This window comes from Prunus dulcis, chromosome 1 (genome assembly GCF_902201215.1).
Source record: "Prunus dulcis chromosome 1, ALMONDv2, whole genome shotgun sequence".
Taxonomy (NCBI): Eukaryota; Viridiplantae; Streptophyta; class Magnoliopsida; order Rosales; family Rosaceae; genus Prunus; species Prunus dulcis.
In genome coordinates, this window is record NC_047650.1 from 22,197,950 (window position 1) to 22,218,292 (window position 20,343).

General features: G+C 38.9%; 4 protein-coding genes across 4 annotated transcripts; 1 reads left to right on the plus strand and 3 right to left on the minus strand.

Annotated features, from left to right (window-relative positions):
* Positions 1–2,236: 2,236 nt before the first annotated feature.
* On the minus strand, positions 2,237–5,923 carry LOC117616533 (protein SIEVE ELEMENT OCCLUSION B-like). The gene is made up of 7 exons (XM_034345875.1): positions 5,308–5,923; positions 5,060–5,182; positions 4,450–4,901; positions 4,240–4,340; positions 4,010–4,149; positions 3,244–3,735; positions 2,237–3,098 (listed from the first exon to the last, which is right to left on the minus strand). Exons 1-7 carry the CDS (start codon positions 5,857–5,859, stop codon positions 2,445–2,447), a joined length of 2,514 nt encoding a protein of 837 aa, XP_034201766.1. The 5' UTR covers positions 5,860–5,923; the 3' UTR covers positions 2,237–2,444.
* A 2,580-nt stretch (positions 5,924–8,503) lies between these two features.
* On the minus strand, positions 8,504–11,852 carry LOC117616547 (protein SIEVE ELEMENT OCCLUSION C). Its single transcript, XM_034345898.1, has 7 exons — positions 11,685–11,852; positions 11,188–11,280; positions 10,664–11,107; positions 10,346–10,457; positions 10,141–10,262; positions 9,328–9,816; positions 8,504–9,228 (listed from the first exon to the last, which is right to left on the minus strand). The coding sequence occupies exons 1-7, from the start codon at positions 11,850–11,852 to the stop codon at positions 8,608–8,610; spliced, it is 2,049 nt and encodes a 682-aa protein (XP_034201789.1). The 3' UTR covers positions 8,504–8,607.
* A 1,960-nt stretch (positions 11,853–13,812) lies between these two features.
* LOC117616556 (cytochrome P450 86B1-like) lies at positions 13,813–15,411 on the plus strand. Its single transcript, XM_034345911.1, has one exon. It carries the CDS (start codon positions 13,813–13,815, stop codon positions 15,409–15,411), a length of 1,599 nt encoding a protein of 532 aa, XP_034201802.1.
* Positions 15,412–15,596: 185 nt separating this feature from the next.
* Positions 15,597–19,120, minus strand: LOC117615403 (glycosyl hydrolase 5 family protein-like). The gene is made up of 4 exons (XM_034344480.1): positions 18,594–19,120; positions 17,455–17,702; positions 16,620–17,140; positions 15,597–16,441 (listed from the first exon to the last, which is right to left on the minus strand). Exons 1-4 carry the CDS (start codon positions 19,020–19,022, stop codon positions 15,996–15,998), a joined length of 1,644 nt encoding a protein of 547 aa, XP_034200371.1. The 5' UTR covers positions 19,023–19,120; the 3' UTR covers positions 15,597–15,995.
* Between the last annotated feature and the right edge of the window lie 1,223 nt (positions 19,121–20,343).

A 20,343-nucleotide genomic window follows, 5' to 3' on the forward strand; every position in this document is an offset into this window, starting at 1 on the left:
AGTGTTTTTATGCAAGTTTTGATTTCAGTGCTTTCATGCAAGTTTTATCTTGAGTACGATTGTATATATTTACATAAATATATAAAGACCTTGATTTTAACATGTTAATGCTGTGAGTTTAGTATGCCTCAAATGCAGAGTACATATTCAGTTTTACTTAACTATTTTTACAATGGGGGTTAGTATATTCTTAGGATATTTTATGAACCTTTATTTTGTCAACTCACATTTTCAAATGTTTTGCGTCCCCAGGCTGTAGCGTGCAAAGGAAATCCACCACCGGGCCATCTTGCCTTCCGCGCCTTCTTGTTACAAAGGTGTTGGTTTGTAAAAAGATTCACTTCTCTGTAAACTATTAGAATTGCTCTGATATATTGCCCTAGAGTGAGAATGGAACTATTGGCATGTATATTGAAGTGCTGGCAGTTGGTTGTGCGGATATTTTGCTCGTTCTGACAGGTGGAAATTTTGGAATTGAGCAAATTACAGGGGAGACTCTGCCGAATTTTAGGCAGGAGTCAAGGTTGAAATTTCAATTAGAAGGGCAATTAGGTCAATTGTACCCGACATTCGCCAAGTGTCGGAGACGCACAGGGTTCGACTCGAATTCCAAAGTGGAATTTGGTTCGGGTCCTGTCATGTAACGTTATCATCTTTTTTAATACTTAACATGTGTTTATAGGTATAATCATATATAAATTTTTATTTTGTATACACCTTGGGTAAAAGTGGTGAGCGAAAATGCTCGATCACTAGACTCGTTAAATTACACAAATTTAGTTTTAAAATGGCAATAATTAAGCCGGAAAATTGTCCACTATAATCAACCAGACCGAATTGAAAGATACAATTCATCAAGGGATAATTAGTTGAGAACTTTTAAGACGGAATGAACAATCCGAAGATCAAACTGCGAGAGTGAGTCCCAAAAAAAAAAAAAAAAAAAAAAAACTAAAGTAATGAACTAAAATTGACGTTTGGCAACAGTCTCTCTGTGCTGTTGAGCGTAAAGGTATATGCCTGCATGTTCCTTTTGTTTCGATATGTGTTAAGACTCCTTTTTTATATTATCAAATTTTCTTTTTCTTGACAATCAATTTTTTAATATTATGAATCATTGACGAAAATTTTACTCCATTCATTTACTTCAGTTTATTCAGGTTCTATTAAAAATCATAAGCCGGATAATTTGAAGTACTTATAAGTATGAGTGGGTATGGTCTGGATTGGATTGATTTCACCTTAAAATCGCGACCAAACTAATTATAATATAACTGTTTGATTCGGTTTGGTTTTGACAAAAATTATGAAGAAAATAAAACCAGCTAAACCAATATATTTAAAACGGTTTGGTTTGGCCAGTTTGGGCCTAAGCCCAATTATCTTTTCTTTTGCATTTCTCAACATTATTAACCCAATTACAACTAAAAAAATCACAACTTTACGTACTTTTTTCATTTGATAGCATATCAAACCATCCTAAAACTCAACATGCCATAAAACTTCAAATTTCAATAACTAATATAGCTACAATTTTAAATATCAACAACTATAAAAGTCCATCTAACTTCAAATTCAACATTCATATATATATATATATATATAATCTAATTATAGGACTACACGTGTAAAAGAAAATATAAATACATAAATATATAAATAGAGGGTCTAATTATTATCTAATTAGAGGACTGCAAGTGTAAAATAAAATATAACTAAATAAATATATAAGTAGACGGTCCGGTCTAGTTTAAGTCGGTTTATAAAAGTTCCAAATTAAACCAAACCAACCAATATACGGTTTCAATTCGGATTTTAACCCTTTAACTTTTTCTTAGTCAAAACCAAACCAAACCGATAATTACAGTTCGAATCGGCCAATTTAATCAGTTCGGCTGGATTGATGCCACCCCTACTTATAAGTTGTAAAGTGAGACTTTTTATAATTTTTGAACATAAAACAAGAATGGATGAGCCAGTGGAGTGTCTCATTTTAATCTAGAATCAGACATTTTGTAGGTTCTGCGTTTTGTTTGTCAATGTCATTGGCTTCTTTGCAAGTCAAATAGGACAGCAAATTAAATAATCAAGATAATCTCTCCGTTAATTTTCTAAATCAAACGAATTGCTCACTCTTTTTTCTCCCCTTCCTCTACTTCTCTGTATATATTGATCTTGACATGCAATGTGACCATGAAAAATAATAACATATATAGAGAAGTAAAATGAAAGCAAATTAAGAAGGAATACTTGAAATTTATTGATTTCAATAAGATGGCATCATAAGAAAACACACACTAGGCGGCACCTAGCTAAAGCACCACCTTAATTTAGATGTCACGTTTATTATCATACATAAATAGTAGAAACTCCATAATGAAACTCCTCAATATATCATAAAAATCACTCTGGTGGTCTGGTGCAATGCAACAAGCTCATGTAGATCAGTCAGTGCAGCAGCGGAACATGGTGAACCTCTCCATGAGCCGGCCACATTCGGCGCAGGCCACGGTCTCAGGCATGAGCCCGGTAGCGGGCAGTATGAGATTGGTGCAGTGATGTGGTGCTTGTTTATACACCCCATCCAAGTACTCATTCAATGCAGGCACAAAGCCTATCTCATTCACCCTTCTATTCCACAAGTTAAACTCATTCAAGCTCCTGAACATGTGCTCCCCATTGGCCTTGGACATGCCAGCTGAGCCTGTCCCAATGACAGCCCATCCACGGTCACTCGAGCCGAAGCTGAGCATTGATATGATCCCCTGCATCACCGCGTCACTTTTCAAGCTGTCGGTAAGACGACCTGATCTCAGAGCCTCTGTCTGAAGCTGTTGTCCCCTGGACTGCCACATGCTCTCCAGACGTACCCAGAAGAACCAGATGAGGTTCCACTCGAGGGTGTGGCTTAGCTTCTCAAATTGTATGGTGGTCATGATGTTCTTCACCACTTTCTCCTTTGGTTTGCTCTTCCCCACATACAGCAACTCCAACTGGATCCCAGATTCCGCAGCCACTTTTTTTGCTGCCCTTGTGAAATTCCTGATCCATTCCATATCTTCCCCACCATACAAGCAAATGTACTTTCCCTCTGCAATCTGAAATTCATCATCCGAAAAATTAGTCCTCTTGACAAAAGAGTCTGACATGGACTATTTCATGGTTAGAATATATGATTTTGCTTAAACACGCTATTCAGATTAACAGTTTAACAACGTAAACATATATAACAATAGAACGTACCCAGTTAATGAGATTTTGATCCAGCGAGTCAGCCAAAAGTTCCATCCTCCAGGTCTCTTCCTCCCAGAGCAATTTCTCTTTGCTGCTGGTGAAAGGGAAGGCTACGCTTCCCCAAATACACATCATGTGAACAGCGTTGGTGTGCACTATTTTGCCTTGCGGGTCCATTACCACAAGCAGAGGCTTCTTTTGAAAGTTCCATTTGTCCTTCTTCCTGATGTACCTGATCACAGTTGGAGAGACCACTGAAGGGTGGAACACTGTGTACCATTCCATGTTTCTCCTAAGCTCCTCAAACTGCTGGTACTTGGCATCAGTCCACGTGTCCACAATTGGAACCCACACAACCTCGTACTGGCTCTCTGGCCTTACTGGGCTATGCCGTTTTTCCATGTACATATTTTGGACAATCATATACTCGTTTTCATTGACGACGTCGAGTTCTGAAATGAACAGGATCACAGTCTTCCTCTTCAAGACATCAATGTCCACCTGTTTCATGTATTCATGGGGGCATAAGGAGGTTGGTTAATTAATTGGGAGCACAACATTATTGAAACCAGGACTTAATTTGACATGAATTTTCTGCTAAATGTGACTATTAATAACTTGAAGTCATGATCCAAACTTGTACTTCCTTCTTAAATTTTTTTTGTCTAATTAAGGTTTAGTTGACCTGATGATATTGAAAATGATCTTGGTTGACCAATTCTAGTTGATTATATATATTGTGGGGATAGAAGAGAAGTGAGGTTTCAGAGCGAACCCTCTTCTTGTTGTAGCAATCATAGAGTGCTGGCAGATCATCCTTGTAAAACAAGACCCTCAGAGGCTTGACGTTATCAATGTGTGGTGTTTCTAAGATGTATGCAATGGCGGCCAAGGCTTCGTCATCTTTCTTCCTCTCTGCATCACACCATTAAAAATATCTTCTAGTTAGGCATGAATAAACAAATAGGATAAGCTACCTCTAATATAAAAATTAATTAGACTCACTGATGATTTCATATAATCTGTCGAGGTTCTCCTGGAGGTGGCTGTGTATGTTTTCGAGCTTATGCGCCAAGGATGATAGTTCCCATGCCTCTATCAGATACCTTATAGAAGCCAAATAAAAGTGGAACACAATGAATTTACACTGTCTTTTGGGAAATAAAAAGAATTAATAGAAACAATATTGTCAGACTCTGAATATCAAGCACTTACTCGGGGCCCATGCCAGTGATCCCCAGTAGTTGTGATGAAGCAACGACAATACTCCGAATCGTCCAGTAAACAGCGGTGGGGATATGAGCAGTGGTGGCTGCGGATTCATGTTCGGTGGTCACGTGTGGATCACGCTGAAGGTCATGCAACTGAACAACGCACTTGGTGACATTGATGATGGCCCTAACCAGATTGTTGTAGGACTCAAACTTGGGCTTCAAGGTAGTCCCAGCACGTTCCAATATCTCTTGCACTTGCTTAAGCTGTCCAATCGCTTTGGCCAGTGGGTTGGTGGTGTAAAGCTGAGCCACAAGCCAAAACTCACCGTCTTTCACAGCAAAAGCTCCCAAGACAAGCACCAGTTTCTCATCCCAATCATGGTGTTGCACAATGTCCAGTATGTCCATGGTTGTCTTGTTGGGATCCTCCCCAGACAGCCACTTGCCGAATATCTGTGATCATTTAACCCACTTATAATTTTGTAAGATCAATTAAAGGAACAAGTTAAACATAATGCAGATTGTTTTGCACTCATACAAATTATCTACGATCACATGAACATCACATTTAATTATAGGCTTATTGTATATGTAATATATGTAATATAAACCTCGCAGGAGATGGCATTAAACAGGCCGGTTGGAACATCGTAGTTGTCTTGGAGGCTACTCAGGGTAGCATGGAGGGTCTTCTCATGTTCCAAATTTAGAGCATCATGTGCACCTACAGCTCCCTAGTTCATTCATACCCCAAAAAAAAAAATCAGAAACAATTGAGCATGATTAGTAACATCGTAATTAGTAAACCCTGATGATCAAGATGAGCAAGTGACATATATATAATCAGACATGGACGTACCGGAACCAGAAAGGCACCATGGATGTCAGGTTTCGTGACACGGGCAAGGATGACGTCAACAGTTTGAAGAATATGTTTAAGAGGAATGGACTTGACATCATAGGGACGGTCACGAGACCGATCAGTAGCCAGAATTTGGTTAGTCAATGCACTGTCATCAGAAGTTGCTGAAAATTGGCGGCGCCCAGGACGGTTGTAACTGTCTCCTCCTCTGCGTGTTGTGGTGGGCGGCTTATAATAATTCTGAGCAGCAGGTGCAAATGCTGGATTATAATTCTGAGCAGCTGGTGCAAAGGCAGGATTATAACTCTGAGCAGCTGGTGCAAGGGCCGGATCATAACTCTGAGCAGCTGGTGCAAGGGCCGGATTGTAATTCTGAGCAGCTGGAGGTGCTGTGTTGTACTTCTGAGCAGCCGGTACAGGAGCCGTGCTATAGTTCTGAGCAGCGGGTTGAGGTGCTGTGTTATAGTTCTGAGCAGCTGGTTGAGGTGTTGTGTTATAAATTTGAGGTGGTGCAGGGGCCCTATTAAAATTCTGAGGGGCGAGGGCCATTTTGAGGAAGGTTGAGACTGTGAGCTAGGTGTGAGGGGAGGGGGAGAAGAAGAGCAAAGGCTTCTGTGAGTGTGTTCGTTTTGGTTCAAGCTAGGATAGCTAGGCCTTATATAGTTGATGCATATAGAGAAAAAGAAGAGGGCCAAACTAATGTGCTATAGCTAGCTAGCTGCTACCTTGCTTCCATTGGGGTTTTATCCAAAAAGTGCCAGTAGAGAGAGAGAGTGGAAGGAATTTATAATATTGATTTTTGAGACAAGGGGTTGGATATTCATGTCTTTGGTCGCCTTCAAAATCTTTTTTCACCTACACGAAAGGTTAGCAATCCTTATATCTATTCCTACTCTAGGAATAATTTTTAATTATGGCTGTCGAGAGAAACATATGTTGTGTTTCTTCAATGTTACTTTGAGAGTTCATCTTAGGATAACTAGCTTCTTATTATTATTATTTTCTTAGAGGTTTTTCCCAGCATCTAAATATCAAATATTAAATTTGAATTTAAGTTGGATATATAATAGAGTTTTACATTCTACTTGATGAGAAATTTTTATATGTTTTGTGTACGATCCAATACACATAGGCCATGTCGAATTATTTTCCAACTCATTGCATTGTTTTTTATGACTTGTGGCTTGCTGCATTGGAAATATTTCACATGTCCTACATCTATTGGATGGTACACTAGCCACGTGGTGTACCCAGACCACCCAAAAATTACTCTCACCCAATATGTCAAATTAAAATATTAATTTATTACATATTGTTTATTGGTTTACAACTAGGCACATTAAGGTGTCGTGTGGTCCGACTGGTTAATTTGTTCTTCCTCTCTAAAAAAAACCTAACGGCACTCTGGTCTCCTTTCTCCTTGCCAACAACCAACCGCAAGGAAGCTAAAGGGGGAGGTGGCCACTGGCCCTCCTCCCCTCCGCCCATCTTCCTCTTCCTCTCCTCATCTCCCCTTCTTTTTCTCCCATATTTTCCCTTCCTCTAATCCCCTATTCTCCTCCCCTTCCTCTTCCTAGATAGTCTAGATATGTTTAGATCTAGGTCTGTTTGTCTATTTGTCTGTTTGTTTTGTTTGATTGTTTTTGCAGTGTTCTAGGTGGCTGATGTTGTCTTTGTCTCAACGGCAGCGACAGTAGTGACGTTGGATTGTGTCTTTCCTTAGGAGAGTTGTGATACTTGGTGGTTGATGTTTTGTCTATGTTTCAACAGTGGCGGTAGCAGCGGCGCTGGTGGTTGTTGTTGGAATATGGTGCTCTTCTCTACTCTACGATGTTCAAAGAACTATGCTTGGTTATAGGAGGTTTTCTTTGTCCGATTTTGAGTTGAAGTGGAGTGCTTCTCAGGGGCCATTTTACTGTTGTTTATGTGTTCTATTTCGTGTTCTCTCCTGGTTTCTGCTATGGTATGCCTTGCAGTTTGTGTGGGTGTCAAAGGACTATGATTTTGCTCATAGAAGACTTCTTTTGACAGTTGGGATGGTCTGTGGTTCTCGTTGGAGGTCTATGTGTTAGTTTTCGTTTTTGATTTGTTCTTTTATTGTAATGGTCAAAAGTGACCTGAATCTGACTCTTTTGTTAGTCCATGACATATGTGGTACTCTTTCCTCCCCTGGAGTTTGTCTCATGAAGTTGTCCTAGAAAGGTTTTAATGAGGCCACTGTGTCATGTCGTTCTTTGTACGTCTTTGATTCTAACATAACAATATGAAACAACAAAAATTACAGCAAGAGAGAGAATGTTATTCCACGTAAGATTTAACATTTCGGTTGGAATGAGTATGAGCATCTTTTTCTACTAATTAAAATGTCAAGTTGGAGATGCTCTAAGAGAAAGTGAAGAACCAACCAAGAAAAGAATTTAGAATACGGAAGGAAGAAAAATCAATTAGAAAGTTCATTGGCTTCATGATGCATTTCACCGTCGATAATTCTATTAGAGTAATAGAGTGGCCTTGATTAATTTTCACAAGTATACTTTTGAAATAGTTTGGTGCCTTTTGTACTCAAAGTATAATATGTTGGATCTTTTTTACCAAGAAACGCATATAAGTTGGTAGAATATTATAGCCAACTGAACGAATGGAACCTTGGAAGGAAAAGAAAATGAAAACAAATCAAGAATTGAAATAAAAACACCTGCGTTCATGAAGCTTCCTAAACTTTTTTCTTTTCTTTTTAAGTGTATAAGATTCCAAAACTTTGGCCCTGCTCCTCAAGAGGTACCGGGTGATTTGCTTTTAGTTTCCAAAGCAATGATTTGTGGTTTGGTAGGAAACAAGAAGTAAAAGCCTTGTGTATATACTATGCATGAGAAGATAAAAACTGAGAAAAGGCTATATGCGAGAGGAAAAGGGTAGTCTACTTGGGGGCCCCACGTTCTTTAGCAACCCAGAAAAGCAAAAGGTTCATTAAGTTGGGCCCACAACCTACAAAACTTGGAAAAGAATATCCACGCCCATAAATTTGATCTTCATACTCCAGTTTTCATGAAATTTAAAAGATTGAAATTTTAAAATGTGGACCTGGTTGTGCCCAAAGCCTCTTTTATATGTCTTTCTCAGTAGGTGCGGTTGCAAATGTAATGCCCTTGTCTTCCTGTTGGATTCTGGTTTTGTAATTATTATAGGAGAATACAAATATATGGATGAACAAATGTGTTAGCAACACAACCTGTGAGAATTTAATGTATAATTTATTCACAGGCAAACAGAAAAACCAATCATTTTGGAGCAATTACATCATTTGTAGACAACAAACTTCTTCATAAGGTGCTTACACTTGCCACAAACTACCCCTCCTTCTCCTTGTTCTTTACCAGGGAGAGTGACATCAAAGTGACCACAGGGCTCAGGAAGAACAGATGGTTCAAGGGCATGTCTAAGTGCACCCAAGAACCCCAATTCTCCCACATTTTCACCCCACTTTGGAAACTTGTTTAAGCATTCCATAAGATCTGGCCCTTCAAGTCTTACTATATCCTGCATCATGGAATCTGATCCTCTCCCTATTACTGCCCAATTCTTGTCATTGTCATCAGCATCTAGCAGTGCTGACGCCTCATCTAGAACATTGTCAGTACTATTCGCTGGCTTTCTTAGCCGGAGTTTTGATCTTCTTATACTTTCCAAACGAAGCCAGAAGAAATGTGTTTTCATGGGAGGCAATGCACTGCTTAGTTTTTTATAGCTAACTGTGGCTGAAATGTTCCTCATGTCTTGTTGGCTTGAGTTCCTCTTGCCAACATACACCATCTCAAGCTGCACTCCTGCGCTTTTGATAATCTCCATCTTGGCAGTGAATTCTACTATCCAGTCTATGCTGTCACTTCCATAGATGCAAATGTTTCTGCCTTCTTCTACCTGAAATCAATGCAATGTTATGAGCTTAAGCACACACAAAAGGAAAAAAAATATTAAGCCAATTAGTATATGGATGAACACATAGTTTAAGACTCATACCCACTTAGTCAGCAAGAGGTCAATTTCATCCATCATAAATTGCAGTGTCCAATTCTGCTCTTGCCAAAGTTCTTCTTCTCTTGAAGCTGAAAAAGGGTATGCCTTGGGACCCCAGATAAATAGCAAGTCAATTGCATTTGAGTTTGTGACAGTCCCCTGTGAATCCAACACAACCATAACCGGCTCGTTTTTGTAGTTCCATGCTTCTTTTATAAATTTCACCACTGCTGAGTTAAGAAGCCAGGGTTGCCTTATTGAGAACCAAGGCAAAGAATTTGATAAGTATTCAAAAATTGTCTCTTCGGCATCAGTCCATTGATTGGAAACTGGAATGGGGACCCATACAATTCTATAACTGTCTTCTGCATTTTTTTTGTGAGGATGATTATGTGTTTGCTGAACCAGAAAGAGTGATTCCTCTATTGAAAGAAGCTCTGGCTTTGAGATCATGAGTATGACTACTTTGTTCTTCAGATCAGAGACACCTAGCTATTAACAAATCCAAGTAAGATTGTAAACCAGTAGAACTTACATTTGTAAGAAGGGTCAAAACAAGTTTCAATTTTGGCACTCTTAGATATGTAGTTCTGCCGAAAATAAGGGGATCAGACGAGGTAATACTTACTAATGGTACGTTAGGCTGTTCTAATTTTTAATATCATATTAGATGTACCATGGCTAAGTGAAGTAAGTAGCACAATTGGTACTTTTGCATCCCAATTTCTTAATTGTTTTATTTTTGATGGCATCTAGTACTTGGAATATTTAGAAGATACCCTCTGATCAGGATAGAATATTTAAACATGCCTTTGCTTGTGAGGAGCAATCCTTGAGTGGCAAGTCATCCCTCAAGGCAAATAACAAGCGAAGAAGCTCTTGGTTGTCCACTTGGGTCTCCTTGAAGATATCCAACAGCTTCTGATATAGCTTTGTCTCTGCAAGTTATGCCAAAAATGTCATGGTAAATGGCAAGTGTTGGAAGAGTATGCTCAATCCAGATATAAACATGACCGATAACCTGTTTGTTGATGGCACACTTCCACCTGCTGTCTGAGGTCACTGTAAATGCTGCGCAGCTGATACACCAAACTTAAGAGCTCCCATGATGCAATTATTGTTGAATCTGAATACTTCAATTAGAAATAATTCCTTCATCAGTATAACAGTTTAAGGCAAATTCATTTGGTAGATGTTAAGTATATATCAGCATTTCAGGTAGCGTAAACGTAAGTTAGAACATAAATTCAAGCAGTTAAGCAAAGTAAAACTTGTAAACAAAATTTAATCAGAAGTTCAGCATATTTTAATTGGCTGATCAAAGGGAAGGAACATGAACCTGCTCAGATTTCATGGCTGTTGAATCTGTGATTTGAGAAGAGCATATCAAGATGCCTCTAATGATCCAGTAAACAGCTATATAGATTTGAGACTTTGTAACAGCCTTTGTCTCATCATCCAGCTCCACATGTGAAAGCGGCAGTTTCTCAAACTTGATGATACACTTGGTTACATCCACTATTGCATTGACTAACAAACTCAAGGCCTTAAATCGAGGCTTTAAAGGACTCGAATCAGCAGGCAATTTCTTGAGCATTGCGACTGATATTGCCAAGGGGCTACTAGAGTACTGCTGCATTAGGAGCCTAAGTTCGCCATAACTTGCTACGAAAGATGTAAGCACTAATGCCACTTTTGCACCCCACTTATAATTTCCAAGCAAATCAAACAAAAGCATTGTCCTTGCATGTAGACTTCCTTCATCGCAGCACTTGCAAAGTATCTGACATGTTAACAAATAGATCGAATTAACTGGCATCCTCCTGATGAATAAGAGAAAGATCGAGATAGAAGTTGAATTACCTCGTGCGAAATTTTACAGAAGGTCTGTCCGAGAGGCTCTTGTGATCCAAATTCCATCTTGCATACATGAGTTTTTTCAATGGCATCAAGAACCTGAAAGTAAGTGTTTGATGAGATGAAAAGCTTGGGATGGAAGGTCATGATGTTAATTACAAGTGTTCTACAGTTCATACATTTTTTAATTATAAAGAACACTAAAATGCTAGCGCAGTGCAGATCAATGGCTAACTAGATTATGATTAGAGCAGATAAAACAAGTTGATTAAAAAAAAATAACAGATTAAAAAGTCATGACCTGCTATGTAGTGTGAGTGATGAACTAGGATACTGCAAGGTGAAACCAGCAATACCCTTCTCCTTAAATCCAATGATTTCTATTTTGTGATGAAACATATGCAGCATATTCTATATCATATCATTTCTATTTTGTGCTGAAACATGAAAGGAAAAGACAAAAAAAAGCTGAGAGTGACAATGTGTTAGAAATGAGCAATTACTTGGGATGTGGTAGTACAAAGCATGATGTCCTCCACTGCACAGAGCAACAGCTCAGAATCAAGATGACGGCCATCCGGATCGTGGCTAAGGAGTAGCTTCTTAATTAGAACTTCTTGTGATAAAGATGATACGGAATTTGGCAAGGTGTCACTTCCAAGCAAATCCATGGTCAAAGTGATGGTGAACCAAGAGACAAGCAACGCATGAGTAAAATATTATGAGCTTCTCAGCTTTATGCAAACACGAGAATGCACCTACTTAAATTCGCCTGAACATTTAGTTCTCACTGTTTGTGGTACAAAGCCTACAGTATTTTTATTTTTATTTTTCTTTCATATGTGAAGACCCTTTGAAAAAAGTTTATGTTCATGATTTTTTTGGACACCCGAATCAAATTCAAAGCCTTCCCCTTTTGCACTTTTTTTTTAATTACTAATCTTGAAGAGGCAAGAGCTTCGCTTATTACAGAAAACAACCGAAAGTGGATCATCAGAACAGTAAGGAATGTGATTAGTGAAGTATTAGCTGTGTCTGGAAACAGCATCCCAGAAAGAAAAGGGCCTTCAGCCTTCTAGCTTTTTGGTGCCAAGGGAGTGAAAAACAAGCCCAATTATTTTTGGTCCCTGTAAATTTAATAAATATTGAAACTCCCGATCAATTATTTGTGAAGCAAAAAAGCTTACTTAAATGCAAAGGACTTGCTGGAGGCCCCTTTACCATTTAATTACTAATCTAAAGAGATTTTGTCAGATTTTCAGTCTTTGATTTGAGATAAACGCTTTTGGTGCGAACTTTTTGCATTGTGTCTTCTACAAAAGATGAGAGGTGTCTCTCACGTCCTTAGTCCTTTGAAAATTGGTATTTGAGTTAGGGTACATATTTTATTCCAGAACAAAAATAATGAAGAATAGAACAAAGTAACAAAAAATAAAATAAAATAAAATTTCGAAAATAATACTAGAGTCATCAATTATTATCCTAACTTTTAATTATCAACAGACGTAACACACGATATATATGACGATCTCGTACGTCAATAATTGTTAGTATCTTTAGTCTTAATTCAATTGATTTCTTATGTGTATGCCATACGGTGACATCCCATGGCAATTCAAAAATCTAAACCCTAGTGTTAGAAAAGCAAATAAAGGATTGGAAAAGCAGCTGAATCGGATATGGTGGAAAAGTAACTGAATGGCTTAAATAATCGAAATCAAGAGCAGGGTTATTCTCATCTTTATGTTTAGTTAGCACATTTTATTCGTTTCCAACTATAATGATATGCCATTCTCAGGTTGAACTTGAAGTACCAGTGGTGCAAGGACAAAAATTCCATGCATGTCCAAAGTCCTTTGTTAGACAGCTACTCATCTAAAAAACATAAGCTATTAAAAAAACAGGTCAACAATGTATATCCAACTTACGGCCCTTTTAATAATCTGAGAGATTTTGTTAGATTGAGTCTTTGAGATAAAGCCGTTTGCTGTTACGGGAACAACCCTAGTAGGGTTTATATTTTAAGGTTGATGCCTTAAAAATCAATGGAGGCTGGAGCAGATATAGTTGAGAACTCAGCCAGAGAAAACCACAAAAAAAAAGAAAAAAAAAAAAGAAAAAGATTATCAATTGGCTGGGGAAAGGACATGAGAGGATTCAAAGACTGGCGTGGGTATACTGGTATTGTTGACCAAAAACAAAAAATCCTGGTGAGATGATTCCAAGGAGTAGTTGGCAAAGCAGAGGATTTTGAATACTGTACATTTAAAACATATGGTTTGTTCGATGGATTAACCATCGCCTTCATTTCTATCCAACTCATCTCTTTTAATACCTCAACTTCTAACCCCACTTTATCTCCTGCTGATTTATGAAGTCCCTTCATAAACATGTTAGTGTTTATACTTATAGTTTATATAAACAACTAAGCGCAGAACGCCCAATGTTTCTTTGCCAAGAAAACAGCTTATTTAATCTCTGCATGTGAGTCAAAAAAGCAGGTGGCGTCATTAATTAAATTTGTTCCTTTTTCATATCAATGAAGCTGACAACCATTGAAACTTCATTTCTGATACTCTTCTCATCCTTCACTATTTAACTCTGCTAATAATCAAAGTAGTCAGACAAATAATGACGAACTTGCTTTCTTTCTCTGCAATTCTGAACTTGGTAGGTTTCTGGGATGTGGCTATTGCCTTGTTGGGTCTGTTCATAATTAGCTGCTTGCTTGAGAGATTTACCAACAAGGGCCCAATGCTATGGCCAGTCCTGGGGATTATACCTTCAGTTTTTCTCAATGTAAACAGCATGTATGATTGGGCAACCGTGGTTCTGATCAGAGCAGGGGGCACTTTCTACTTCAGAGGAGTGTGGTTTGGTGGGGCCCATGGGATCATAACCATTGATCCTTCCAAACTTGAGTACATGCTCAAAACAAGGTTCAACAACTTCCCAAAAGGCCAACACTACAGGGAGAGGTTCCGTGATTTGCTTGGGGATGGCATTTTCAATGCAGACGATCAAATGTGGAAGGAGCAGAGAAGAGTAGCAACTACAGAGATGCATTCAAGCCGGTTTGTGGAGCACTCTTTTCTGTCCATGCAGGTTTTGGTGCACGAAAAGCTGTTGAAGTTGATGGACGATGTGGTGAATTCTAGAAACGGTGTTATTGATCTCCAAGAAGTGCTTCTTCGGTTTACTTTTGACAACATTTGCACTGCAGCTCTTGGTGTTGATCCAGGGTGCTTGGCTCTTGACTTACCACAAATTCCTTTTGCAAAAGCCTTTGAAGAAGCTACCGAATTGACTCTCTTCAGATTCATGGTGCCGCCTTTTGTGTGGAAGCCCATGAAGCGTTTCGAAATGGGATACGAGAAGAGGCTCAAAGAATCAGTTCAAATTGTGCATGAGTTTGCTGAGAAGGCAGTGACAGAGAGAAGGAATGAATTGGTTAGGCTTGGAGGGTTAAATGATCGTTCCGATCTCTTGTCAAGGCTCATGGAATACACTGCTCAAAACCCAGAAGGACAAGGCACGCAAAAGCGCTTTTCGAATAAGTTTCTGGTAGATTTCTGCATAAGTTTTATTTTAGCTGGGAGGGACACAAGCTCTGTTGCATTGGCATGGTTTTTTTGGTTAGTGCAAAAAACCCCAGAAGTGGAAAACAAAATCCTCAAAGAGATGAATGAAATTTTAGGCCAGCGGCGCCAATGCAGTAATATTAAAGAACCAGCTGATCATGATGCAATTTTTACAGTGGAAGAACTAAAGAACATGGTGTATCTACAAGCAGCATTGTCAGAATCGCTGAGGCTCTACCCAGCAGTGCCAATTGACATCAAAGAGGTTGTGGAAGATGATGTGTTCCCTGATGGAACAGTGGTGAAAAAGGGAGGTAGGGTTCTCTACTCCATGTTCTCGATGGCCCGAATTGAGTCGATATGGGGACAAGATTGCTTGGAGTTTAGGCCTGAAAGATGGATTAAAGATGGGGTGTTTGTGAGTGAGAATCAATTCAAATACCCCGTGTTTAACGGGGGTCCAAGGTTGTGCGTGGGGAAGAAGTTTGCTTACATGCAGATGAAGATGGTGGCTGCTGCTATCCTATTGAGGTATGAGGTTAAGGTTGTTGAAGGTCATAATGTTGTTCCAAAATTGACCACCACACTTTACATGCAGAATGGGTTGCTTGTGACTCTCAAGCCTAGGTTGCTCACTAGTACTGTCTAATGCATAATGGAGCAGAGCAGCTTTTTGTGGCAACTGGCAAGGTCCAGGAATAAAATTGATATGGGAAAGTTCCTCAGGGTAGGTAGGACCATGAATCCATGGTTAGTACAAGGTTTCTTTGTGGTGTTTAATATCCTAGCTGTACTAAACTCAAAAATTAATAATGCAACCACTGGCAGATTGGCTTAATTAATTGCTTATTAAGCTTTTATTCATTAATTTCTCATCCTAGGAAACACATTACACAACAGGTGACATGAATTGGAGACATGTAGACATGATCTTTCTTTCTTTGATATGTAAAGTGTGAGCCCTGACTTCAGAATTACATTAATTTCTTTTTCTACCAAATAATATTAGGTTTGCATTCATCATTTTTTACATGGTCTAATAAAACTACATAATTTTACACAACGGCCCAGGTTGAACAAATACTTTATTTCTATACAAATACATGCGTCTTTTGACATGTATGGACATATTAAGGTACCTAAAATTTTCTTTCTTGAGCGCACCAGTCCCTTTCTTTGCTTCACTAAATAGTTAGTGATCTTCATCCCAAGCATTTCTGCTACTGAGTTTATCTAGAGCATGGGGCTTGAAGACGTCGAAGTTATTGTGCTATCGACAAGTTTGAACCACTGGCTTTCGGGGTCGCACGAACTATCTCTGCCTATGCATTTGCAGGAACTTGTGACAATGGTATTGCTGGAGTCTACATCTAGGCAAACATCAGTACCATTCAATGTCTTAGATGAAAGATGCAACCCAGAATCCGAAATGGTATCCCATTGTGAATTAGGGGTCGTGCAAATAATCCCAACTTGTGCTGGCTTCTCCAGTTCATCAGCTTGTATGCAGAAATACGTTCCTTTAAGACTTAGGATCTTCTTGGATGAATAGCTCCAGGCTCCAGATTGAGAGCATGAACCTAACTTCAACGGCCCAAGCCATCCAACTTTTAGGAGGCAGAGGCCTGTGGCTGGATGGAAAATAATTTTATGCAGCCTGGATTGAGATAAGCCTGGACCTGCAAACAACAAACACATTATTAATCTTACAGCCCGAAAAAAAAAATTATATGAAGTATATGATTTGAATCTCTTCAATAAAACAAAGAAAGAACTGTGCCATATGTGGGCGTGTGGGATTTCTGACTGTTGATGAACCGTTTGAAATCACAACAAAGAAATCAAAACACGCTATACCTTGGAAAGGAGATTGAAGAACAGAGAGTCTCTGAGATAAGCTTGAATTCCTAATATCACTCCAATCCCAGTTCAAGACTCCATAATACTCATTCATTCCGAGGACCCCATCCTTCAGATAATAACTCCCATCCAAAGTCCAGAGAGCAAAATCCACATCAAGTTCAGCTGCAGTAGCCATGAAGCAGTTTAGGTACCTATTGTCATTCACATTGGTGCCCCTCTGGTCCACCCCAAACTCGCTCACAAACAATGGGAACCCTTTTTCCAGCAAAAACCCTGCTTGTCTCTTCATGTTATTTACAACTGACCCACACACTTGGTTGGGGTTGCCACTCTTCCATGCCTGCCCATCTGAAAACCCATACCAATGCACCTCATATACTGTTTTCCCAGAAAATGTGAGGCTCACTGGCCGGTCGGCAAGGAAAGATAAGTCTTTGTCATAACTCAGGCCAGAGAGAATCACAAGCGCATCTGGGTTTGCTGAGTGCACTGCCTCAGCTCCTCTTTGCATGTACCTACCACACATAGTTCACAACGAATACTATAATTAATTAATTTACCTTTAATTTTTCTTTTTGTTGAGACAAGTCATAGTCTAAAACTAATCTAAACTAATCTAATCTAAGGAGAGGGAGATTCAAACTTGGTGCAGGAAGCGGGCACATTGCTCTGGCCAACTGGCATTCATGGTGGGTTCCCATGTAACTGGGCCTGAGACTATGCCCATTTATGCTATTAAACCCTGTATTTAGCTTAGCCCACCCATCAAGCCCTCTACACGTTTTATTGGGTTGGATGCATTTTCGACTTGGAATGAAATGGCACTTACTTGTACCAATCGTCAACATTCTGTTTGGGGCCTCTCAGCTCGTTCCTCAAGCTCATGCCCACCACATTTGCCACGCCTTTGAACAAGGTGGCCATCCGAGTAAGGCCCTTGATCCAAATGTCAGGACTGAAGTACTGGTCGCCAAAGAAACCATTGCCATCAAAGCTGCTGCAGCACCAACCAGGCTTGCTTACTTGATTGTCCAATATAACCATCACATTGTTCTTCCCAAGGCTAGATACCACTGCCTACAAGTGAAAATAAATAAATAATAATCACTCATTATCCTTTGCTTTAACTTAATAAACCCCACAATAATAAAATATCATTCTTTCTGTATATAGCAAAATAATATCATTCTTAAAAAGCCTGTTAATCATTTCTAAGCTGATAAGAAGCTACTAAAAAAAATTTAAACTGTCGGAAAGGACTTGCCGCTCAAATGGTTACGGGCAGTTACCTGTACCTGAAGTTGTGTGTTTGAATTTTCCATTCTCATATCACTTGTATGGGGGAAAAAAAAAAATCTAAAACTGTCGTGTGAAAGCTTTTTTTTTTTTTTTTTTTTTTTTTTCATTTTTTCGCATGGTGGACGGATTTAGCAGGCTCTAACAATTGATGTGTAATTGTTAGGCGGACCCACTAAAATTCTATTGGTGTGTGAAAGCAGAAAAACTTGTGTGGAAGGGCAAGTATAATGGTGGCTGGCTTATAAGATACAATTAAGGCTGGTGGTTATTAGGGTCACCATGTGTAATTAACTGATGAACCTTAGTTGATTTTCTTTTAATTAAAGAATTACTCTTTGTTATTCCCGTCACTGACAAAAAATAAAATATTTTCTAGCATAATAATTGAACGATGAAGTTGAAAATAGACACTTGGAAAACAGTATACGCCGTTGATCTTGTAGCTCTTCATTGAAGGCAAGGTTATCCTAATTAAACTAATCGATAAGTAAGCCGTATAACTTAACTTGGAGAAAAGCTCGTGTTTGTGGGGCCCACGCAGAATTAAGAAAAGAACATAAAAAAAAATGAAAAGAAGTGCAAATGAAGATTCCTTCCGGCATTCTAAGTCTACACTTTCTTTTCCTTTGTTCTGTTTGTTTCCTGAGAAAATCAGGGGCACGAACGTACCTGGTAAGCTTGTATGAGGGTGAGATCGATGATGGAGGGATTGTTGGACTGGAGACCAGCAATGGATTCGCTGAGGCCGAGGCTCTGAAACGACTGTCGAACAGTGACAGATGCCAGCGTATCATTGGTGGCCAAGAAAGTTGGCCACGTCAGCCTTACGCAGTTGAAGCCCAACGACGCGATGCGTTTGGAGATGGCGTCCACCGGCTGCTTGCTCAGGCCTTCAGCGACGACGGGTTCGAGATGCGACACCCAGTTCACGCAGGCCAGCTTCACGCGCTGCCCGCTCTCGTCGACGATCCACCGTGAGCTGGTGGAGAGTGGCACAGCTGAGACTGTTGCAGGCAAGACCGCGACTGTGAGAAGAGAAGCGATGATCGCGAGGAAGGAGAAGGATGAGATGATCGGGGTAGAGCTATGAGCAACCATGGTTGGGGTTTGTTGTGCTGTGATTAATTGTTCGTCTGTGGATGATTTTTTGAGAATTTATGGGAACTATCTTCAATTTATATAGTACTAATTCAAGGCCCACCACACTCATGTACTACAAATAATAATAAAATAAATATAATTTTACAAGGCTTTTAAAAAACATAATAAAATCCAATAATAAGGGAAAACAAACAAGGCTATTTACTGGATTTACATTTATTTTGCTTTATAGCTACTGACAAGTTTGAAAAAAGTATTAACACTGTACATAATATCAAGAACAGATTGTGGTGTTATATATATTTTTCATTATTATTATTATTATTATTTTTTCTTTTTGCCAAATGTAAGAAGGACTAGGAGAAACTTACATGCAAGGACACTACAAAAACTTGAATCCAAAGATAAATTGGGAGCACTCTAAAGTCTCGGGAAATTCCAACTAACAATCTAAAGTCTCGGAAAATTCCAACACACACTCCATTAGTATTATTTGTTTTGATAATTGATATGATGTGTTCTGGCTTGATACAAGTCAATATAATATTTATAAAGATTCTTTTCTTACTCTTTAAGATTAAAACTTGTTTTCCACAATTCATTCGTAAAAGTGTATTGGAACTTTAATATGTGAAAATGTGCATACAATACTAGGACTTAATTGTTTTAGGAGGTCCTATTGCTAATTTTGCACAGGGCCCTAAAATCTAAGAGACTCGTATGCGACTTTAGTACGATTAATTAGGACTTAATCGAACAAAGTAGGATTTATTAAGACTCGTAGGCTAGTAGTTTGGTGGGTGGATGAATGGTGATGATGTTAGCCAGATTAAGTGGGGGTAGTTTTGGGATGACGAATAGTATGTTCCTTTTTGCATGTTTCATGTGTAATTGGCTTGTTTGTTGATGATGGAAACACGCCAAGTAATAGATTGAGGTCACGTATGAGCAACAAAGGCAAAAGCAACAAATGTAAAGACCAAACCCATTCACTTAAGGAACGAGGAGCCATAAAATAATGATCATTTGGACTTTTTGGACTTTGGCACCCTTAAAAGGCAATGCACATTATAATGTTTTAATTCCTTTCAAGATATCACTTATTGTTGATTTGAGATTGTATTGTCTTTATGTTACACGTAGGCTGTCCACAGTCCCAGCATATAAACCAAACCAACAACAATGAGCTCTTAAATTGTCTTCAGTTTTCATTTTTTATTTTTTACTTTTTATATTTTATGAAAAATACTTTCCTCCTTCCTTAGAAGTAGGAGCTTCTACTTTTCTGTCAATCACAAGTTGACATATGCGTAGAGAT